The 19117-nt window shown below is 38.5% G+C and overlaps 1 protein-coding gene and 1 pseudogene across 1 annotated transcript in view; both read left to right on the top strand.

Moving 5' to 3' along the window:
• Window positions 1-19117, top strand: part of LOC123598356 (calcium-binding mitochondrial carrier protein SCaMC-1) — a 61867-nt gene that overhangs the window by 25609 nt on the left and 17141 nt on the right. Inside the window, exons 4-6 of the mRNA XM_045478483.1 lie at window positions 7465-7576; window positions 14610-14768; window positions 17095-17247. Of these exons, the coding sequence (XP_045334439.1) occupies window positions 7465-7576; window positions 14610-14768; window positions 17095-17247 (424 nt within the window). The remainder of the gene's footprint in view (window positions 1-7464; window positions 7577-14609; window positions 14769-17094; window positions 17248-19117) is intronic.
• LOC123598357 lies at window positions 225-2966 on the top strand (annotated as a pseudogene).

Genomic DNA, 19117 nt, shown 5'->3' with positions numbered 1-19117 from the left:
TAAAGCTTGTATTAGAGAATTATCAAGGGGTGCGTGGGCTGCCAGGCCAGACCCGTGAGGAGACCAAGATAATCTACAACCTGGATGGGCAGGAGATGTGGTACCTAGCGGAGCTGCCCCTGCTCTCCGAGAGCGTCACCTTGGCGGACTTGAAGGCACTCTGCAGTGAACCAGCTCTATGTTCTTCTTCAAGGCTATGGACCACGGATTTGGAGTGGTGAAGGAGGAGCTGTTGAACAACAGTGCCTGGCTGAGGTTGGTGTCCGCTGATGGCTCGCACCCAGAGCTAGCTCCCTTCTGTGCTGACAACCCACTGTAACTGCCAGTGCCCATGGAGCGCACGGGACTCTGGGGACTCCTGGCCCTGTCTTTCCACTCTGTGCTGGTGGGGGCATCCAGGAAAACCTGGACAGGGACACAGAGACAGACTCTCTGGTGTCTGCTCAGCATAAGCGGCCATGAAGGAGGGATGGCCCAGAGCACACAACCCAGGTAAACAGAACTGCAAAGGTGGAGCAGCGGCAAGAGCCAGGGGGTTGGAATAGCCCATCCACCTTATGAGCAGTGAGGTGGAGATGACCACCTTCTTCCATTCGGATGACGATGACTGCACCTGCAGGTTCAGCAGCTCCACAGAGCAGTGCAGTGCCTCATACCGAATGAGAAGACCAGCATTAGTGGTGGCAGCAGGAGGTTTTGCAGTTTGAGTGGTCCTGATCCTTCAGCAGATCAGGAGTCCTTCATGGATTCCACAATGTCTCTCAACATCATCACAGTCACTCTCCTGGAAAAGTAGTTTTCTGGGCGTCTTCACTATGGGCCAAGGCAACAAGCATGGTGATGGAGGCATCTACATTGGCTCTGTCATGAAGGCTGGGGCTCTGGCTGCTGATAAACACGTCATGCCAGGAGATACGCTGTTACAGGCAAGCTGGATGAAATTTGAGAACATGAATAATGACAATGCGGTCCGTGTTCTTCTGGAGACTGGGCACAGACCGGGCCCATCACCCTAACTGTAGCCAAGGTGGTAGGACCCAGGTCCACGTGGCTGCTTCACAATGCCCAGGGGCAAGCCCATGCAACCCACTGACCTTGCAGTCTGAGTTTCCCACGCTGCAGCCATGACCAACACCTTTCCTACGTATGGTATGAGCTCCTCCCTGAGCACCATCACCTCCACTGGCTCTTCCATCACCAGCTCCAACCCCGACACAGAGCATCTGGACCACTTACACCTGTCCATCCACAGTGACATGGCTGCCATCATCAAAGCCATGGCCTCCCCAGAATCTGGGCTGGAGGTCTGTAGCCACATGTGGCTCCAGATTACCATCCTCAGTGCTTTCATTGGCTTGGATGTGGGGGACTGTGCCACAGTGTGGAAGGCTTCACTGACTGGTAGGAGACCAGCAAGTATGCCAGCAGCCTGCTGAAAGTGACTTCATCCGCCACACTGTCAACAAGGTCAACTTCTCTGGGCAGTGCTACTACATCTTTGGCAGCCTTTGTGGCAACATGGTCAGCGTGTCCCTCCATGATCACAATGGCTTCAGCAGAGCCTCTGACGAGGACATGCCGGGCCCCTTTGCCACATCTGGGGGCTGCTCCTGGATCCATGGATTCCCTTACCAGTACCTGCTGCCCTTGCACCCCTACAACCTGCACCCGGGCTTCCCAGAGCTGGGGTACAGCTATGGTGGGGGCAGTGCTAGCAGTTAGTATAGTGAAGACAGCTGGAACAGTGGCTCCAACCATAGTGGCAGTGACTGGTAGAAGGAGAAGGACCTGAAATTGGGTGGCAACAGCAGCGAGTGGGACCACACAATCCACAGTAGCCTGTGGGGCTGTGGGAGCCAGCGCCTGGTCAGCATAGCTGCCACAGCCAGCACTCAATGACCAGCAGCCTGTGCAGCCACCGCACACATCTGAGCTATGGCCCCCTGTGGCATTCCTTCTTTCTATACAGTTCCCCCATGCTGATGATGCCTCCACTACCTATGGCCCTGGGGCCCCCAGGGCCCCTCTAGACAAAGACCTGGCCTCCATGTCCACCAAACTGACCACTAGCACACAGTCCTTCCGCATGGCCATGGGATACCCTAGTAAGTTCTTTGTAGATGTGATGTGAACTGGGCCCCTCCCCTGCTTCCATCCCACTCCTACCCCAGGGCCAGCCGTGTCCCTGTCTTCATCCTTCCATCTTTTTTACTTTGTCTGGTACCTGAAAGGGAAATAAACAAATAAATTCAAAAGAAAAGAATGAAGGCTGAAAATTAGTGTGCTAATTTAAAGGAAGAAACCAGAATATTCTCAAAGAAGGTAGGAAGGAGGAGATAATTAAGGAAGCAGTGGAAACAGAATGTAGAGATATAGTAATAGGATGAACAAAACCAAACATTGGTTATTAGAAAAGATAAACTTCTGGAGAGACTGATAAAGAAAAAGAGAAATGAGATATAAATAAATAATGTTTGATTGCAAGTAGACACGTCAGAAATTTTTCAAAGATAATAAAATATCATGGATAATTTTATGCTAATAAGTTTGAAAACATGAAATAGAAGAATTTGCAGACACATGTAATTTACCAAAACTAAATCAAGAAGAAATAGCCAACAGTGCCTAAGCAAACACATTACACCAGTAATTAAAAATTTTCCCATAAAGAAAACTTTAGCCCTAGATGATTCTCATAAACTATCAAAGAACAGATCTACAAATATATGTAGAATGTACAAGAACAGCATTTGACCCATTCTGTGAGGCCACTATAATTTTAACAGCAAAGGCTGACAACTAATGAAAGAAGGAAATTATAGGCCAGCATCATTTACGATATAAATATAAATATTTTAGAGAAAATATTAGTGATCTGCTAGCTGTATAGAAAAAAAATTAGCTGTACATAGAAAGCATAATGTACCACAATCAATACTTTTAAAAGAGCAACTTAAAATTTCTTTTAAGTTCAAAAGATATTAGTGTCTAGATTTTTCTTTTTTTTAAAATATAATTTATTGTCAAATCGGCTTCCATACAGCACCCAGTGCTCAGCCCAACGAGTGCCCTCCTCACTGCCCATCACCCCCTTCCCCCTCTCCCCCACCCTCCATCAACCCTCAGTTTGTTCTCTGTACTTAAGAGTCTCTTATAGTTTGCCTCCCTCCCTCTCTGTTTGTAGCTCTTTTTTTTCCCCTTCCCCTCCGCCATGGTCTTCTGTTAAGTTTCTCAAGATCCACATATGAGTGAAAACATATGATACCTGTCTTTCTCTGACTGGCTTATTTCACTTAGCATAATACTCTCCAGTTCCATCCATGTTGCTGCAAATGGCAAGATTTCATTCTTTCTCATTGCCAAGTAGTATTCCATTATATATATAAATTACATCATCTTTATCCATTCATCAGTTGATGGACATTTAGGCTCTTTCCATAATTTGGCTCTTGTTGAAAGTGCTGCTATAAACATTGGGGTACATGTGCCCCTATGTATCAGCACTCCTGTATGTATCCCTTGGGTAAATTCCTAGCAGTGCTATTGCTGGGTCATAGGGTAGTTCTATTTTTAATTTTTTAGGAACTTCCACACTATTTTCCAGGGTGGCTGCACCAGTTTGCATTCCCAGCAACAGTGCAAGAGGGTTCCTGTTTCTCTACATCCTCGCCAGCCTCTGTTGTTTCCTGAGTTGTTCATTTTAGCCACTCTGACCGGCATGAGGTAGTATCTTGGTGTGGTTTTGATTTGTATTTCCCTGATGATGCATGACGTTGAGCATCATTTCATATGCCTGTTGATCATCTGGATGTCTTCTTTGCACAAGTGGCTGTTCATATCTTCTGCCCATTTCTTCACTGGATTATTTGTTTCTCGGGTGTGAAGTTTAGTGAGTTCTTTATAGATTTTGGATACTAGTCCTTTATCCGATATGTCATTTGCAAATGTCTTTTCCCATTCCGTCAGTTGCCTTTTAGTTTTGTTGATTGTTTCCTTTGCAGTGCAGAAACTTTTTATCTTAATGAGGTCCCAATAGTTCATTTTGCTTTTAATTCCCTTGCCTTTGGAGATGTGTCAAGTAAGAAATTGCTGTGGCTGAGGTCAAAGAGGTTTTTTCCTGCTTTCTCCTCTAGGGTTTTGATGGTTTCCTGTCTCACATTCAGATCTTTCATCCATTTTGAGTTTATTTTTGTGTATGGTGTAAGAAAGTGGTCTAGTTTCATTCTTCTGCATGTTGCTGTCCAGTTCTCCCAGCACCGTTTGTTAAAGAGACTGTCTTTCCTGCTTTGTCAAAGATTAGTTGTCCATACATTTGTGGGTCCAATTTTGGCTTCTCTATTCTATTCCATTGGTCTATGTGTCTGGTTTTGTGCCAATACCATACTGTCTTGATGATTCCAGCTTTGTAATAGAGGCTAAAGTCTGGGATTGTGATGCTTCCCGCTTTTGTTTTCTTCTTCAATATTACTTTGGCTATTCGGGGTCTTTTGTGGTTCCATACAAATTTAAGATTGTTTGTTCTAGCTTTGAGAAGAATGGCAGTTGTATTGAATGTGTATATTGCTTTGGGTAGTATTGACATTTTAACAATATTTATTCTTACAGTCCATGAGCATGGAATGTTTTTCCATTTCTTTGTGTCTTCTTCAATTTCCTTCATAAGCTTTGTATAGTTTTCAGCATACAGATCTTTTACATCTTTGGTTAGGTTTATTCCTAGGTATTTTATGGTTCTTGGTGCAATTGTAAATGGGATCAATTTCTTTATTTCTCTTTCTGTTGCTTCATTATTGGTGTATAAAAATGCAACTGATTTCGGTACATTGATTTTGTACCCTGTGACTTTGCTGAATTCGTGTATCAGTTCTAGGAGACTTTTGGTGGAGTCTGTCGGGTTTTCCATGTAGAGTATCATGTCGTCTGTGAAAAGTGAAAGTTTGACTTCTTTGCCAATTTTGATGCCTTTTATTTCATTTTGTTGTCTGATTGTGGATGCTAGGACTTCCAACACTATGTTAAATAACAGTGGTGAGGGTGGACATCCGTGTCCCGTTCCTGATCTCAGGGGGAGAGCTCTCAGTTTTTCCCCATTTAGGATGATATTAACCGTGGGCTTTTCTTAGAATACTTGATACAGAAAAGCTGTACCTTTTTTCCAAATTGATAATGATTCAGTGCCATTGAAACTTGTCAAGAAACTTGTCAAGCTGAGCATCAAATTTATACCAAAGAGCAAAGGCCCAGGAATAACCAACACATTCCTGAAGAGCTGTGAGAAGCAGGGACCTGCTCTGCCAGATACTGATTGTTATTAAGCTATAGTTAAGACAGTGGTGGTGGTACACAGATAGCCAAGGTGGTAAGTGGAACATAATATCCCAGAATCAGACCCATCCATATTTAGGATTTGTCACATAGAAGACAGGAAAAGGGAAAGGAGAGACTATGTGGTATGTGGGGCTAATGCATCTGGTTGTCCGTGCAGACACATGTGAAACTGGATACCTACCTGACGCCAGACACAAAAATCAACCTAAATGTCAAAGTTAACTGGGAATACTTATAGAGGAAGAAAAGGAAATATCTTTATCTCATGTAAGGAAGGATTTATTAAAAAAAAAAAAAAAAGACACAAAAGGCAGTAGTGCAAATAAAAAGATTGATAAATTCAGCTATATTAAAATTAAGAGCATCTTTTCACAGATACCATAAACAAAGTGAACAAAGAGAAGGTGTCTGCTAATTTATAACTTGAAGTATAAGAATCAACTATATAAAGAACTGTACATATAAAAGAAAAAGACACTTAATGTAGTAGGAAAATGGGCAAAAGACAAATAGGCATTTCAAGTAAAAGGAAACCTGAACAGCAAATGAATACGGTAAGGGATGGTTGACATCATTAGTGATTTGAAGAGAAATGCGATTTAAACCACAATGAGACTATTTTATTTAAGTTTATCAGTGTTCTGTGGCTTTAAGCTCCAGAATTTGGAATTCATGTATTCATTCAGTAAATATTCTCTCTGCTAGGCTGTTCTAGACACTTGGGTCATATCAGTGAACAAAATCAACAAAAATCTTTGCCTTGTGGAAGATACTTATGAAGGCATGTGTGGGAGGTGGAGGGGTAGGGTCAGATGTTAAACAATTGCATTAAAATGAAAAATAGTGGCTATAAGTATTGCAGCCCACAACAATGTTATAAACATAAGTAGTAACTAGGACTCTCATGCACATGTGGAATGTTAATACCCATGTGCTGAGACAAATGAAAGTTTAAGTGTAATTTCACACATGGAAGTCAAAATTAGAAATTGGCACTAGAAAACATGATAATAAATGCCTGAAAATTACTTTTTATTTGACTGCCATCTTTATGTATCATTTTCACACAAATTATAGAATAAATATAAAGTTTGGAGGAGACACTCAAACTTTTCTTTGGAGACATTCATTAATTCAACAAATAAATGAGCACCTTCTTTGTGCCAGCCTCTTTAGGTCTTGAGTATAGATAGTGAACAAAACAATCAAAATCCTGGCAGGCAACAGAGTAGATCTTAGGAAAAAGCTGGTTAAATGACACACTATGAAGACACTTGTAAAACAAGCAAAAAGTTAATGACAAATATTTAAGACTACAGTATATTAATGTTACATGTTGAAGATGAGGTACCCAGATTTCTTAAGATTCAAAAGCCCCAATCAGAAAGTTAGATTTTTTTTTTATAAATACTGCTAATTTTCTTAGCTTTGAGGAAGTTAGAGAAGGAAATTGATAGAATATTTTGCGTATATTCCCAAATCACATCCAAAATTTTAACAGAGTGTTAAGAAATATCTTTCTGGGGCACCTGGGTGGCTCAGTTAGTTAAGCTTGGACTTTAGCTCAGGTCATGATCGCACAGTTCGTAAATTCAAGTCCTGCATCGGGCTCTCTGCTGTCCATGCAGAGCCCATTTTGGATCCTCTGTCTCCCTCTCTGCCCCTCCTCTACTTGTTCTCCCTCCCTCCCTTCCTCCCTCTCTCTTTCTCTCTCTCTCTCTCTTTCTCTCTCTCTCTCTCTCTCTCAAAAATAAACACTTTAAACAAAAAAAAGGAATATCTTCCTGATCCAGTGCAAGAAAAAAAGATATATCATAAATCTATTCATTTTCCCTCCCAATATTTAATCTTCAAGCTTTAGTGTTTGATAGCTCACTGATTAGAGTTTGACACAGTGCCAAAAGTAGTCTTCAGTGAGAGCTCTCTAACTTTGGGACCCTTCTTTACCTAAATGATTAAAACTATCTAACAGAACATCAAAAACTTGCTGCCATTTCCAACAATCTATTATTGTGAACTGGAATTTTTTAATAAGAATACTGAGTTTGAAAAGAAACTATCATTCTGCAAAATGGCCAATAATGTTTTACTTATAAGTTTTATTTTGTTTTTTAATTTGCTTCTTTTTATTTTCAGTATTGATACTGATGGGACAATGACAATAGACTGGAATGAATGGAGGGACTATTTCTTATTTAATCCTGTTACAGACATTGAGGAAATTATCCGTTTCTGGAAACATTCTACTGTAAGTATGCTATGTGCATTACATTATACTTCCTTGTGAGCCACTCAGGCATCCCTGAAGTTCACATTATTGTTAAATCTGCTCCCAAAAACAATGGGAGCTCTCTGAAGGAATTTTAATTTTTCTAGTGGGTTTGTCTGCTATGCTTATTCATGGATTTCAGTAAATTTTATGCATAATAAATAAAGCCTAGGGTTCACATTGCTGCTGGTAGCAATGCCTAAACTTAAATAGAACATTATAAAATGATTGATGATTAATGCCTCATTTCTATGAGTATAGAAAATATATTAGTAGTTCAGTTGCCTAGATAAATTTTCTACTTATGTGAAGTTATATTTACATAATCAGACTCTTACTGTATCTTTGGAGATAGTTGATAACAGGTGAGGCTATAGTCATGTATTCATTTTATTGATAGTAAAATTAAGAAAGAGAGGGTTACTACTATAGTGTAGCCTCTTATCCCTACACTCCTACCTATAAAATCTTTTACACCAGAAGCACTTAGCTAATAAAGTTGTAGAAATACTATCATTATAGAACTCAATTTATCTCAAGCTATATTTTTAATCTATGGTGATGTGAGTAGGATGAAGGATTATTTTTAAACAGTATTTCCCTGTTAGCTAAATTTTATAAAGAATTTGTTGCATGTTTTAAATGACAAGTCTATAAAAATATTTATAGACAGTCTGTATAGCAGATGAGTTTTGAGGTGTTCACATATATAGCTTTAATTTTTATTTACAGGTCTATAGCATATATCATGGTATAAAGAATAATGTGGCTAGAATTTTGAGATAAAGGGAATATCTTTGAAGAATTGACAAACTAATTTCTTTCTGTAGCTAAAAAGGATTCACAACACTTGACAAAAGGCTGATCTTTCATTCTAACTTAGACCAAGAAGAGAAAAGTTGTTCTGAATCCATTAAGAAAGAAAGCTGTAGTTTTTGGTTTTGTAAATTTGTAATTACTGTTAACTTTCATTTCCTGTGAAGTGACACTGTACTTCATTTAGTGTGGATAGTCTATTTATAATTATCTACATGCTCAAATTAGTTCAGTGTACTTTTTTTTTGAATAAAAAAGTTCTAAATATTTTTATTCTCTTCTAGTAATCTACTGTACTAAAATATTTACTTGAAAATTTTTGCAGCTTTTGCATTTGTTTTTCTTATTTAAGTTAAATCCTGAAGTTAGTTAACATATAGTATAATAATAATTTCAGGAATAGAATTTAGTGATTCGTCACTGACATGTAACACTCAGTGCCCATCCTGACAAGTGCCCTCCTTAATGCCCATCACTCATTTAGCCCATCCACCACTCAACATCCTGCAAGCAACCCTCAGTTTGTTCTCTGTATTTAAGAGTCTCTTATGGTTTGTCTCCCGCTCTGTTTTTATCTTATTTTTGCTTCCCTTCCCCTATATTCATCTGTTTTGTTTCTTAAATTCCACATATGTGTGAAATAATATATTTGTCTTATTCTGACTAATTTCGCTTAGCATAATACCCTCTGGTTCCATCCACATTGTTGAAAATGGCAACATTTCATTCTTTTTGATCACTGAGTAATATTCCATTGTAGATATATACCACATCTTCTTTATCCATTCATCAGTCGATGGACATTTGGGTTCTTTCCATACTTTGGCTATTGTCGATAGTGCTGCTATAAACATTGGGACACACGTGCCCCTTCAAATCAGCACTCCTGTATCTTTTGGATGAATACCTAGTAGTGCAATTGCTGGGTCATAGGGTAGTTCTATTTTTAATTTTTTGATAAAGCTCCTTACTGTTTTGCAGAGTGGCTGTACCAGTTTGTATTCTCACCAGCAGTGCAAAAGAGATCCTCTTTCTCCACATCCTCGCCAACATCTGTCATTGCCTGAGTTATTAATTTTAGCCATTCTGACCGGTATCAGGTATCTCATTGTGGTTTTGACTTGTATTTCCCTAATGATGATTGATGTTGAGCATCTTTTCATGTGTCTGTTAGTCATCTGGATGTCTTCTTTGGAAAAGTGTCTATTCGTGTCTTTTGCCCATTTCTTCACTGGATTATTTGTTTTTTGGGTATTGAGTTTGATAAGTTCTTTATAGATTTTGGATACCAATCCTTTATCTTATATGTCATTTGCAAATATCTTCTCCTATTCTGTTGGTTGTTTTTAGTTTTGCTGATAGTTTCTTTCGCTGTGCCGAAACTTTTTATTTTGATGAGGTGCCAATAATTCATTTTTGCTTTTCTTTCCTTTGCCTTCAGAGACATGTTGAATAAGAAGTTGCTGCATCTGAGGTCAAAGAAGTTTTTGCCTGCTTTTTCTTCCAGGATTTTGATGGCTTCCTGTCTTAACGTTTAGGTCTTTCATCCATTTTGAGTTTATTTTTGTGTATGGTGTAAGAAAGTGGTCCAGGTTCATTCTTCTGCATGTTGCTGTCCAGTTTTCCCAACACCATTTGTTAAAGAGACTGTCTTTATTCCATTGGATATTCTTTCCTGCTTTGTCAAAGATTAGTTGGCCATACATTTGTGGGTCTATTTCTGGGTTCTCTGTTCTGTTCCATTGATCTGTGTGTCTGTTTTTGTGCCAGTACCATACTGTCTTGATGATTACAGCTTTGTAATACATCTTGAAGTCTGGCATTTTGATGCCTTCAGGTTTGCGTTTCTTTTTCAACATTACTTTGGCTATTCGGGGTCTTTTCTGGTTCCATACACATTTTAGGATTGTTTGTTCTAGCTCTGTGAAGAATGCTGGTGTTATTTTGATTTGAATATGTAGATTGCTTTGGGTAGTGTCAACATTTTAACAATATTTGTTCTTCCAATCCAGGAGCATGGAAAATTTTCCATTTTTTTGTTTCTTCTTCAGTTTCTTTCATAAGCTTTGTATAGTTTTCAGTGTATATATATTTCACCTCTTTGGTTAGGTTTATTCCTAGGTATTTTATGGTTTTGGTGCAATTGCAAAAGGGATCAATTCCTTGATTTCTTTTTCTGTGCTTCATTATTGGTGTATAGAAACGCAACCAATTTCTGTACTTTGATTTTGTACCCTGAGACTTTGCTGAATTCATGTATCAGTTCTAGCAAATTTTTTGGTGGAGTCTTTTGGGTTTTCCACATAGAGTATCATGTCATCTGCAAAGAGCGAAAGTTTGACTTCCTCCTTGCCAATTTAGATGCCTTTTATTTCTTTGTGTTGTCTGATTGCTAAGGCTAGGACTTTCAACACTATGTTGAATAACAGCGGTGAGAGTGAACATCCTTGTCGTGTTCCTGGCCTTAAGGGGAAAGCTCTTGGTTTTTCCCCATTGAGGATGACATTAGCAGTGGGTCTTTCATATACGGCTTTTATGATCTTGAGGTATGTTCCTTCTATCCCTACTTTTTTGAGTTTTTTTTTTTTTTTTTACCAAGAAAGGATGCTGTATTTTGTCAAATGCTTTTTCAGCATCTATTGAGAGGATCATGTGGTTCTTGTCCTTTCTTTTATTAATATGATTTGCAGATATTGAACCAGCCCTGCAGCCCAGGAATAAATCCCACTTGATCGTGGTGAATAATTCTTTTAATGTATTGTTGGATCTGTTTGGCTAGTAGTATCTTGTTGAGGATTTTTGCATCCATGTTCATCAGGGAAATTGGTTTGTAGTTCTCCTTTTAAGCGGGGTCTTTGTCTGGTTTTGGAATCAAGGTAGTGCTGGCTGCATAGAATGAGTTTGGAAGCTTTCCTCCCATTTCTTTTTTTCTGGAACAGCTTCAAAAGAATAGGTGTTAACTCTTCTTTAAATGTTTGGTAAAATTCTGCTGGAAAGCCATCCAGCCCTGGACTCTTGTTTGTTGGGAGATTTTTGATTACTGATTTAATTTCCTCACTGGTTATGGCTCTGTTAAATTTTTCTATTTCTTCCTATTTCAGTTTTTGTAGTTTATATGTTTCTAGGAATTTGTCTATTTTTCTAGATTGCCCGATTTGTTGGCATATAATTGCTGATAATATTCTCTTATTATTGTTCATACTTCTGCAGTGTTGGTTGTGATCTCTCCTCTTTCATTTGTGATTTTATTATTTGGGTCCTTTCCTTTTCCTTTTTGATCAGTCTAGATAGGATTTTATCTATTTTGTTAACTCTTTCAAAGAATCAGCTCATGGTTTCATTGATCTGTTCTACTCTTTTTTTTTTTTTTCCTCAAAATCATTCATTTCTGCTCGAATCTTTATTATTTCCCTTCTTCTGTTGGTTTTGGGCTTTATTTACTGTTCTTTTTCCAGTTCTTTGAGGTATAAGGTTAGGTTGTATATTTGAGACCTTTCTTCCTTCTTTAGGAAGGCCTGGATTGCTGTATACTTCCCTCTCATGACCGCCTTTGCTGTATCCCAGAAGATTTGGACTGTCCTGTTTTTTGTTTTTTTGTTTTTAATTTTTTTTTTTTTCAACGTTTATTTATTTTTGGGACAGAGAGAGACAGAGCATGAACGGGGGAGGGGCAGAGAGAGAGGGAGACACAGAATCAGAAACAGGCTCCAGGCTCTGAGCCATCAGCCCAGAGCCCGACGCGGGGCTCGAACTCACGGACCGCGAGATCGTGACCTGGCTGAAGTCGGACGCTTAACCGACTGCGCCACCCAGGCGCCCCATGGACTGTCCTGTTTTCATTTTCATTGACTTCCATGTATTTTTAAATTTCCTATTTAATTACTTGGTTAACCCATTCATTCTTTAGTAAGATGTTCTTTAATCTCCAAGTATTCATGGTTTTTCCAAATCTTTCCTTGTGGTTGATTTTGAATTTCATAGTGATTTTGAATTTCAGTGGTATGAAAATATGGATGGTATGATCTCGATCTTTTTGAATTTGTTGAGGGCTGATTTGTGACCTGGTATATGATCTATTCTGGGGAATGTTCCATGTGCACTCAAGAAGAATGTGTATTCTGCTGCTTTAGGATGAGATGCTCTGAATATATCTGTTAAGTGCATCTAGTCCAGTGTGTCATTCATAGCCATTGTTTTCTTGTTGCTTTTCTGCTTACATGATCTGTCCATTGCTGTAAGTGGGGGTGTTGAAGTCCCCTACTATTATGGTATTATTAGCAATGAGCTTCTTTATGTGTGATTAATTGATTTATATATTTGGGTTCTTCCATGTTGGTGGCATAAATATTTATAATTATTAGATCTTCTTGTTGGATAGACCCTTTAATTATGATATAATGCCCTTCTTCATCTCTTGTTACAGTCTTTATTTTTAAAATCCAGTTTGTCTGATAAAAGTATGGCTTCTCCAGCTTTCTTTTGATAACCATTAGCATTATAGATGGCTCTCCATCCCCTCACTTTCAGTCTGCAGGTGTCTTTAGGTCTAAAATGAGTCTCTTATAAGCACTTATAGATGGTTCTTGTTTTCTTGTCCATTATGATACCCTATGTCTTTGGGGCATTTAGTCCACTGGACTAATGGAGCATTTAGTCCATTGATATTTAGAGTGAGTACTGAAAGATATGAACTTAGTGCCATTGTGTTGCCTGTAGAGTTGGTGTTTCTGCTGATGTTCTTTGGTACTTTTGGTCTTTGTTGCTTCTGTTTTTTGTTTGTTTGTTTTGTTTTGTTTTGTCTTTTCTCCACTCAAAGAGTTTGACTTAAAATTTCTTGCAGGGCTGGTTTAGTGGTCATGAACTCTTTTAGTTTTTGTTTGGGAAACTCTTTGTCTCTCCTTCTAATTTTGAATGACAACCTTGCTGGATAAAGAATTTTTGGCTGCATATTTTTCTGAGTCAGCATGGTGAATATATCCTGCCACTCCTTTCTGGCCTGTCAAGTTTCTGTGGTTAGGTCTGCTGTGAACCTGATCTGTCTTCTCTTGTAGGTTAAGGACTTTTTTTTCCCCCCTTGCTGCTTTCATAATTCTTTCCTTGTGTGTGGATTTTGTGAATTTGACTATGTTATGCCTTGGTGATGGTCAGTTCTTGTTGAATCTAATGAGAGTTCTCTGTGCTTCTTGGATTTTGATGTCTGTGTCCTTCCCCAATTAGGAAAGTTTTCCACTATAATTTGCTCACATAAACCTTCTGCACCTTTTCTCTGTCTTCATCTTCTGGGACTCCTATGATTCGGATGTTATTCCTTTTTAATAAGTCACTGAATTCTCTAAGTCTTGTATCATGATCTTTTGCCTTTGTTTTCCTCTTTTTTTTCTGCTTCATTAATCTCCATAATTTTATCTTCTATATCGCTTATTCACTGTTCTGCTTCGTCCATCTTTGCTGTAATGTCATCCATTCGAGATTGTATCTTGATTATAACATTTTTAATTTCCTCCTGACTAGATTTTATTTTTTTTCTCCACAGAAAGGGATTCTCTGGTGTCTTCTATGCTTTTTTCAACCCCAGCTAGTATTCTTATTATCCTGGTTCTAAGCTCTAGTTCAGACGAAACTTCAGACTCTATGCTCCACTGTTTATAGAATCCTAGTGGTATTGAAACCCTCTCCTTTCTCCCCATCAATGGTTTGGGTGAAAAGATTTCTTGCTCAGTCCCCTGTGAGTGTTTACACTCTTTCTCTTTCTCTCCAGCTACTTTCAAGGGGTGTGCTTTTCTTGTGCAATCCTGATGCACCACACTCTTCCCCTTTCTCTCTCTCTCTCTCTCTGTCCTCTTCCCACGAAAATGGCTCCCTACCCTCTGTAGCCTTTCTGACCCCAGCTCACCTCTTCATGCCATGTTCCTGCCGAGTTCTGTGGCTCAAGTTACGTAGATCGTTGCGTTAGTCCCCATATCAGTTTCCTAGTTGTTCAAAACGGTTTGGTGCTGACCTAGCTGCGTTTCAGGGAGGAGACAAGTTCAGGGTCTCCATGATGCTCCACCATCTTCTGTGGACTTTGGCTTAGTATACTTTCTAAGGAATGAAGTTGATGTTAACTATAAACTAACACATGATTCTTCTCCAAGAGAAACCTTCTGGAGTGATCTATTTTTAATTCAAGGGGCATGGGGATCTTTCCATTTAACAGGGTATTGACATAGGAGACAGTTTAACTATTCCGGATGAGTTCACTGAAGAAGAAAAGAAGTCTGGACAGTGGTGGAGGCAGCTTTTGGCAGGAGGTATTGCTGGTGCCGTCTCTCGAACAAGCACTGCCCCTTTGGATCGTCTGAAAGTCATGATGCAGGTGAACTTTATGATCTTGTGTCTAAGTTTCTCCTACATATTCTGAAACAGTGAGAAATGTGCTGGTTTGAAAAAGAAGTTTTAAAATTTCTTAGTAATATTCTTTCATACCTTAAAAAAGAAAGTATGAAAGCTCTATTTTTGCTATTAATCCCGAATTCAGTCCATGTAAGTATTTCAGTGTTCTGTAAAACCTTAAATTGTTGTGTGATGAACTTTTAGTCTTTGGCATTCTATGACTTTTCAAATGTTTAATGAGAAAAAAATCTCTAGGCCATTATTGTAGGATTCTCCTTAAATTATTTATATTTTCCTTCTGTTTTGTGTACTTTCTCAAAGTGGAATGTTTCTAAGTTTTAGAATCTGGGAACAGGGATGTGATTTTTAAAATCATTCTAAAGATAAGGTTAGTAGAAAAGACCTGGATTTATAGACTGACTTTGCTATTTACCTGCAATGTGGCTTTGGCTGATCAGAGTGGAAAGAAGGAGAAAGGAAAGGAATTGATATTTATTTGGTGCTCATTATGGTAACCCATTTAATCTTCATAGCAAGCGGTATTATATTCTCAAATTATCTCTGGAGAACCTGAGGCTCAGAGAAGTAAATAATTTTTCCTTTATAGGAAATTAGACAAGGAATGGAGTATCTTTGGCTATAGAGCTGTGGTTCTCACACTGCATGGAACCCCTGAGGTCTCATTTTCCTTCATCTGGGAGTGGGATTAAGAATATCTAACAAGGCTAGTTGTAAGAATTAAATGATTTAAAGTATGTGCAAATGCCTGATAAACTGGAAAACCCTACTGGAATATAGTAGTTGCTTAAAAATGAGTTTTTACAAGTTGTGTTGTCATACCTGTGGTCAACATTTTTTATACTTGTCATTAGATTTAGGTATAAAAACATTTCTGACAATATTTTTAACAGCATCCATTCAGAATGTACTTAAATCCCAAGATATATTTAGGGGTAAAAATAGTGCATTAAAGAAGAATAAGAAGGAATTGGTGTTTGTGTTTTTCTTTAGGAATGATAGTAAATTGACTTTGAGAGAGCTTGAATAAGCATTCATCTTTTCCTTTGTCATATTTTATTGTGAAGTTCATTTAAAATAAAATGGATATCTCTGGACTTTATTTCCTGCAAGTTCTGTGGGGTAGGTGGGTGGGGTTTTTCAAAATTACCTTCAGGTTCAATAATTCAGGAAGGCTCACAGAATATACTAGAAGCTTTAATACTCATGGATGTGGTTTATTACAAGGAAAGATACAGATTCAAATCAGCCAAGGAAAAAAGCATATAAGGACAAGTCTGGGAAAGCACCAAATGCAGAGTTTTTGTTTTCTTCTCCCTGTGGAGTTGCCATGTGTTATGTTCCAGCATTGATGTATGACAATATGCACAGTGTTGCAAACCAACCAAGAAAGTTCGCCTGAGTCTTTGATGTCCAGAGTTTTTACTGTGGATCGATCATATATTGCCCACGTGGCTGACCTTTATTCTTCAGCCCTTCACATATTGTTTTTCTGTTTTTTACAGTAGCCACTCATTCAATAGCCACTCATAACCATAACCAAAATGATCAGAAGAAGAGCTGATTTCTATAACTGTTTTTGGCTTATTAGATTTTGTCATTGTTATACAGAGGCAGTTATAAGGTCTAGTGTATTTAAATAGTGATCACATCTGTGGTATAAACCAAGTATTCACTGGGTGAGGCAAGTGGTACATGTTGCCATGAATTTATTGCCTAGAGAGGCTTTGAGATAAGCCATTGAAGGTATTTTAAGTTTTGGTGGGAGGCTGTGTGCATTCCATTGTCTATGGCTCTGATATACAAAATACAAAATTGTTTTCACACCCATTTATATTTCATGGTGGTATTGCTTCTGGGGGGCGGAGAGATAGTATATTACTTGCAGTGTATTTTTAAAAGTCTCTTAAACTGAAATTGTTCACATTCCAAGGGCAGTTCTGTAGTCTAATACATACTTTGGTTCATGTTATCTTATTGTTGTCTGTAATAATTTTAATTTTGATCATGTCCTGTCCGCCTGCTTTCCCACACTGAGGGTACTGATTTTTCTTAGTTTTAGATTTGGAATCAGCCTCTACAATGTGGTAATAATTCTTCCCATCATTATATATTTTATGAGCTTTCTATATTCTATATTCTAGTTTTATTTTTTCTAGATTCTATTTTTAAACATATCTTCTTGCAGTAATAAATAGTGTTGAAATAAAGAGGGTGGTTTGTATGGTTACCTTAGAATAGTAACAGTAACATGCCACCAGTATTTTGTATCACTCTGCTTTTATTTTTAGGTCCACGGTTCAAAATCAGGCAAAATGAACATATATGACGGCTTTCGACAGATGGTGAAGGAAGGAGGTATCCGCTCCCTTTGGAGAGGAAATGGTACAAATGTCCTTAAAATTGCTCCTGAGACAGCTGTTAAGTTCTGGTCATATGAGCAGGTAATTGTTATCACCTGTGGAATTTATTAACAAAGAGGAGTTAATAAACTGATTCAATAGCAGTGAACATACAGTGCTTTTTGGGTTCTTGTTGTAATGCGTAATAATTTTCCACATCTACTCCAGGAGGAATTTCTCTTATAGGAGATTAGACTAGATAAACTCAAATTCCTTATGACTAAACTCTAGGATTTTTTTTTAATGTTTATTTTATTTTTAAGAGAAAGAACCTGAGCAGGGGAGGGGCAGAGACAGAGAGGGAGACATAGAATCCCAAGCAGGCTCCAGGCTCCAAGCTGTCAGCACAGAGCCTGATGTGGGGCTTGAACCCATGAACTGTGAGATCATGATCTGAGCTGAAGTCGGACACTTAACTGACTGAGCCACCCAGGCGTCCCTAAACTCTAGGATTCTTAATTTCATGTGATTTATTTTAAAAAAGACGTTTATTATTATTATTTGTTTTATTTTAGAGAGAGAACACATGAACTGGGGAGAGGGCCAGAGGGGGAGAGAGAGAGCATCCTAAGCTCGATCTCACGACCCTGGGATTGTAACCCGAGCTGAAATTAAGAGTCAGATGCTCAATTTGCTGAGCCACCAAGGTGCCCCTAAAAAAAAAAAAAAAAAGACTTTCTTTCTTTTCTTTTTTCTTTTCTTTCCTTTCTTTCTTTTCTTTCCTTCTTTCTTTCTTTATATTTTTAAATTTTTATTTAAATCCAAATTAGTTAGCATATAGTATAATAATGGTTTCAGGAGTAGCATTTAGCGATTCATCACTTACATACACTTACATACAACACCCAGTCCTCATCCCAATTAAGTGCCCTCCTTAATGCCCATCACCCATTTAGCCCATCCCTCTACCCACCTCCCCTCCAGAAAATCTCAGTTTGTTCTCTGTATTTAAATTTTTTTTTTCAACGTTTATTTATTTTTGGGACAGAGAGAGACAGAGCATGAACGGGGGAGAGGCAGAGAGAGAGGGAGACACAGAATTGGAAACAGGCTCCAGGCTCTGAGCCATCAGCCCAGAGCCTGACGCGGGGCTCGAACTCCCGGACCGCGAGATCGTGACCTGGCTGAAGTCGGACGCTTAACCGACTGCGCCACCCAGGCGCCCCTGTTCTCTGTATTTAAGAGTCTTTTATGGTTTGCCTCCCTCTCTGTTTTTATCTTATTTTTCCTTCCCTTCCCCTATGTTCATCTGTTGTGTTTCTTAAATTCCACATATGAGTGAAATCAAGTATATATCTTTCTCTGACTGACTTCTTTTGCTTAGCATAATACATTCTACTTCCATCTACCTTGTTGCAAATGGCAATATTTCATTCTTTTTTCTTCTGTTTCTCTCTTTTTTAAAAATTTTATTTATTTATTTTTAAATTTACATCCAAGTTAGCATATAGTGCAATAATGCTTTCAAGAGTAGAATCCAGTGATTCATCCCCTTCATATAACACCCGGTGCTCTTTCCAATAAGTGTCCTCCTTAATGCCCCTTACCCATTTAGCCCTCCCCCAACCCACAACCCCTCCAGCAGCCCTCAGTTTTTTCTCTGTATTTAAGAGTCTCTCATGTTTTGTCCCCCTCCCTGTTTTTATATTATTTTTACTTCCCTTCCCTTATGTTCATCTGTTTTGTATCTTAAATCCCACATATGAGTGAAGTCATATGATATTTATCTTTCTCTGACTAATTTCGCTTAGCATAATACCTAGTTCCATCCACGTTGTCACAAATGGCAAGATTTCATTCTTTTTGATTGTCGAGTAATACTCCATTGGAGGATAGAGCAGAAGAATGAACCTGGACCACTTTCTTATACCATACACAAAAATAAATTCAAAATAGATGAAAGACCTAAATG

The sequence above is a fragment of the Leopardus geoffroyi genome, chromosome C1 (assembly GCF_018350155.1).
Source record: "Leopardus geoffroyi isolate Oge1 chromosome C1, O.geoffroyi_Oge1_pat1.0, whole genome shotgun sequence".
In the NCBI taxonomy this organism is placed as follows: domain Eukaryota; kingdom Metazoa; phylum Chordata; class Mammalia; order Carnivora; family Felidae; genus Leopardus; species Leopardus geoffroyi.
Note: the sequence above shows the minus strand (reverse complement) of the source record. Positions and strands in the feature narration are given on the sequence as shown.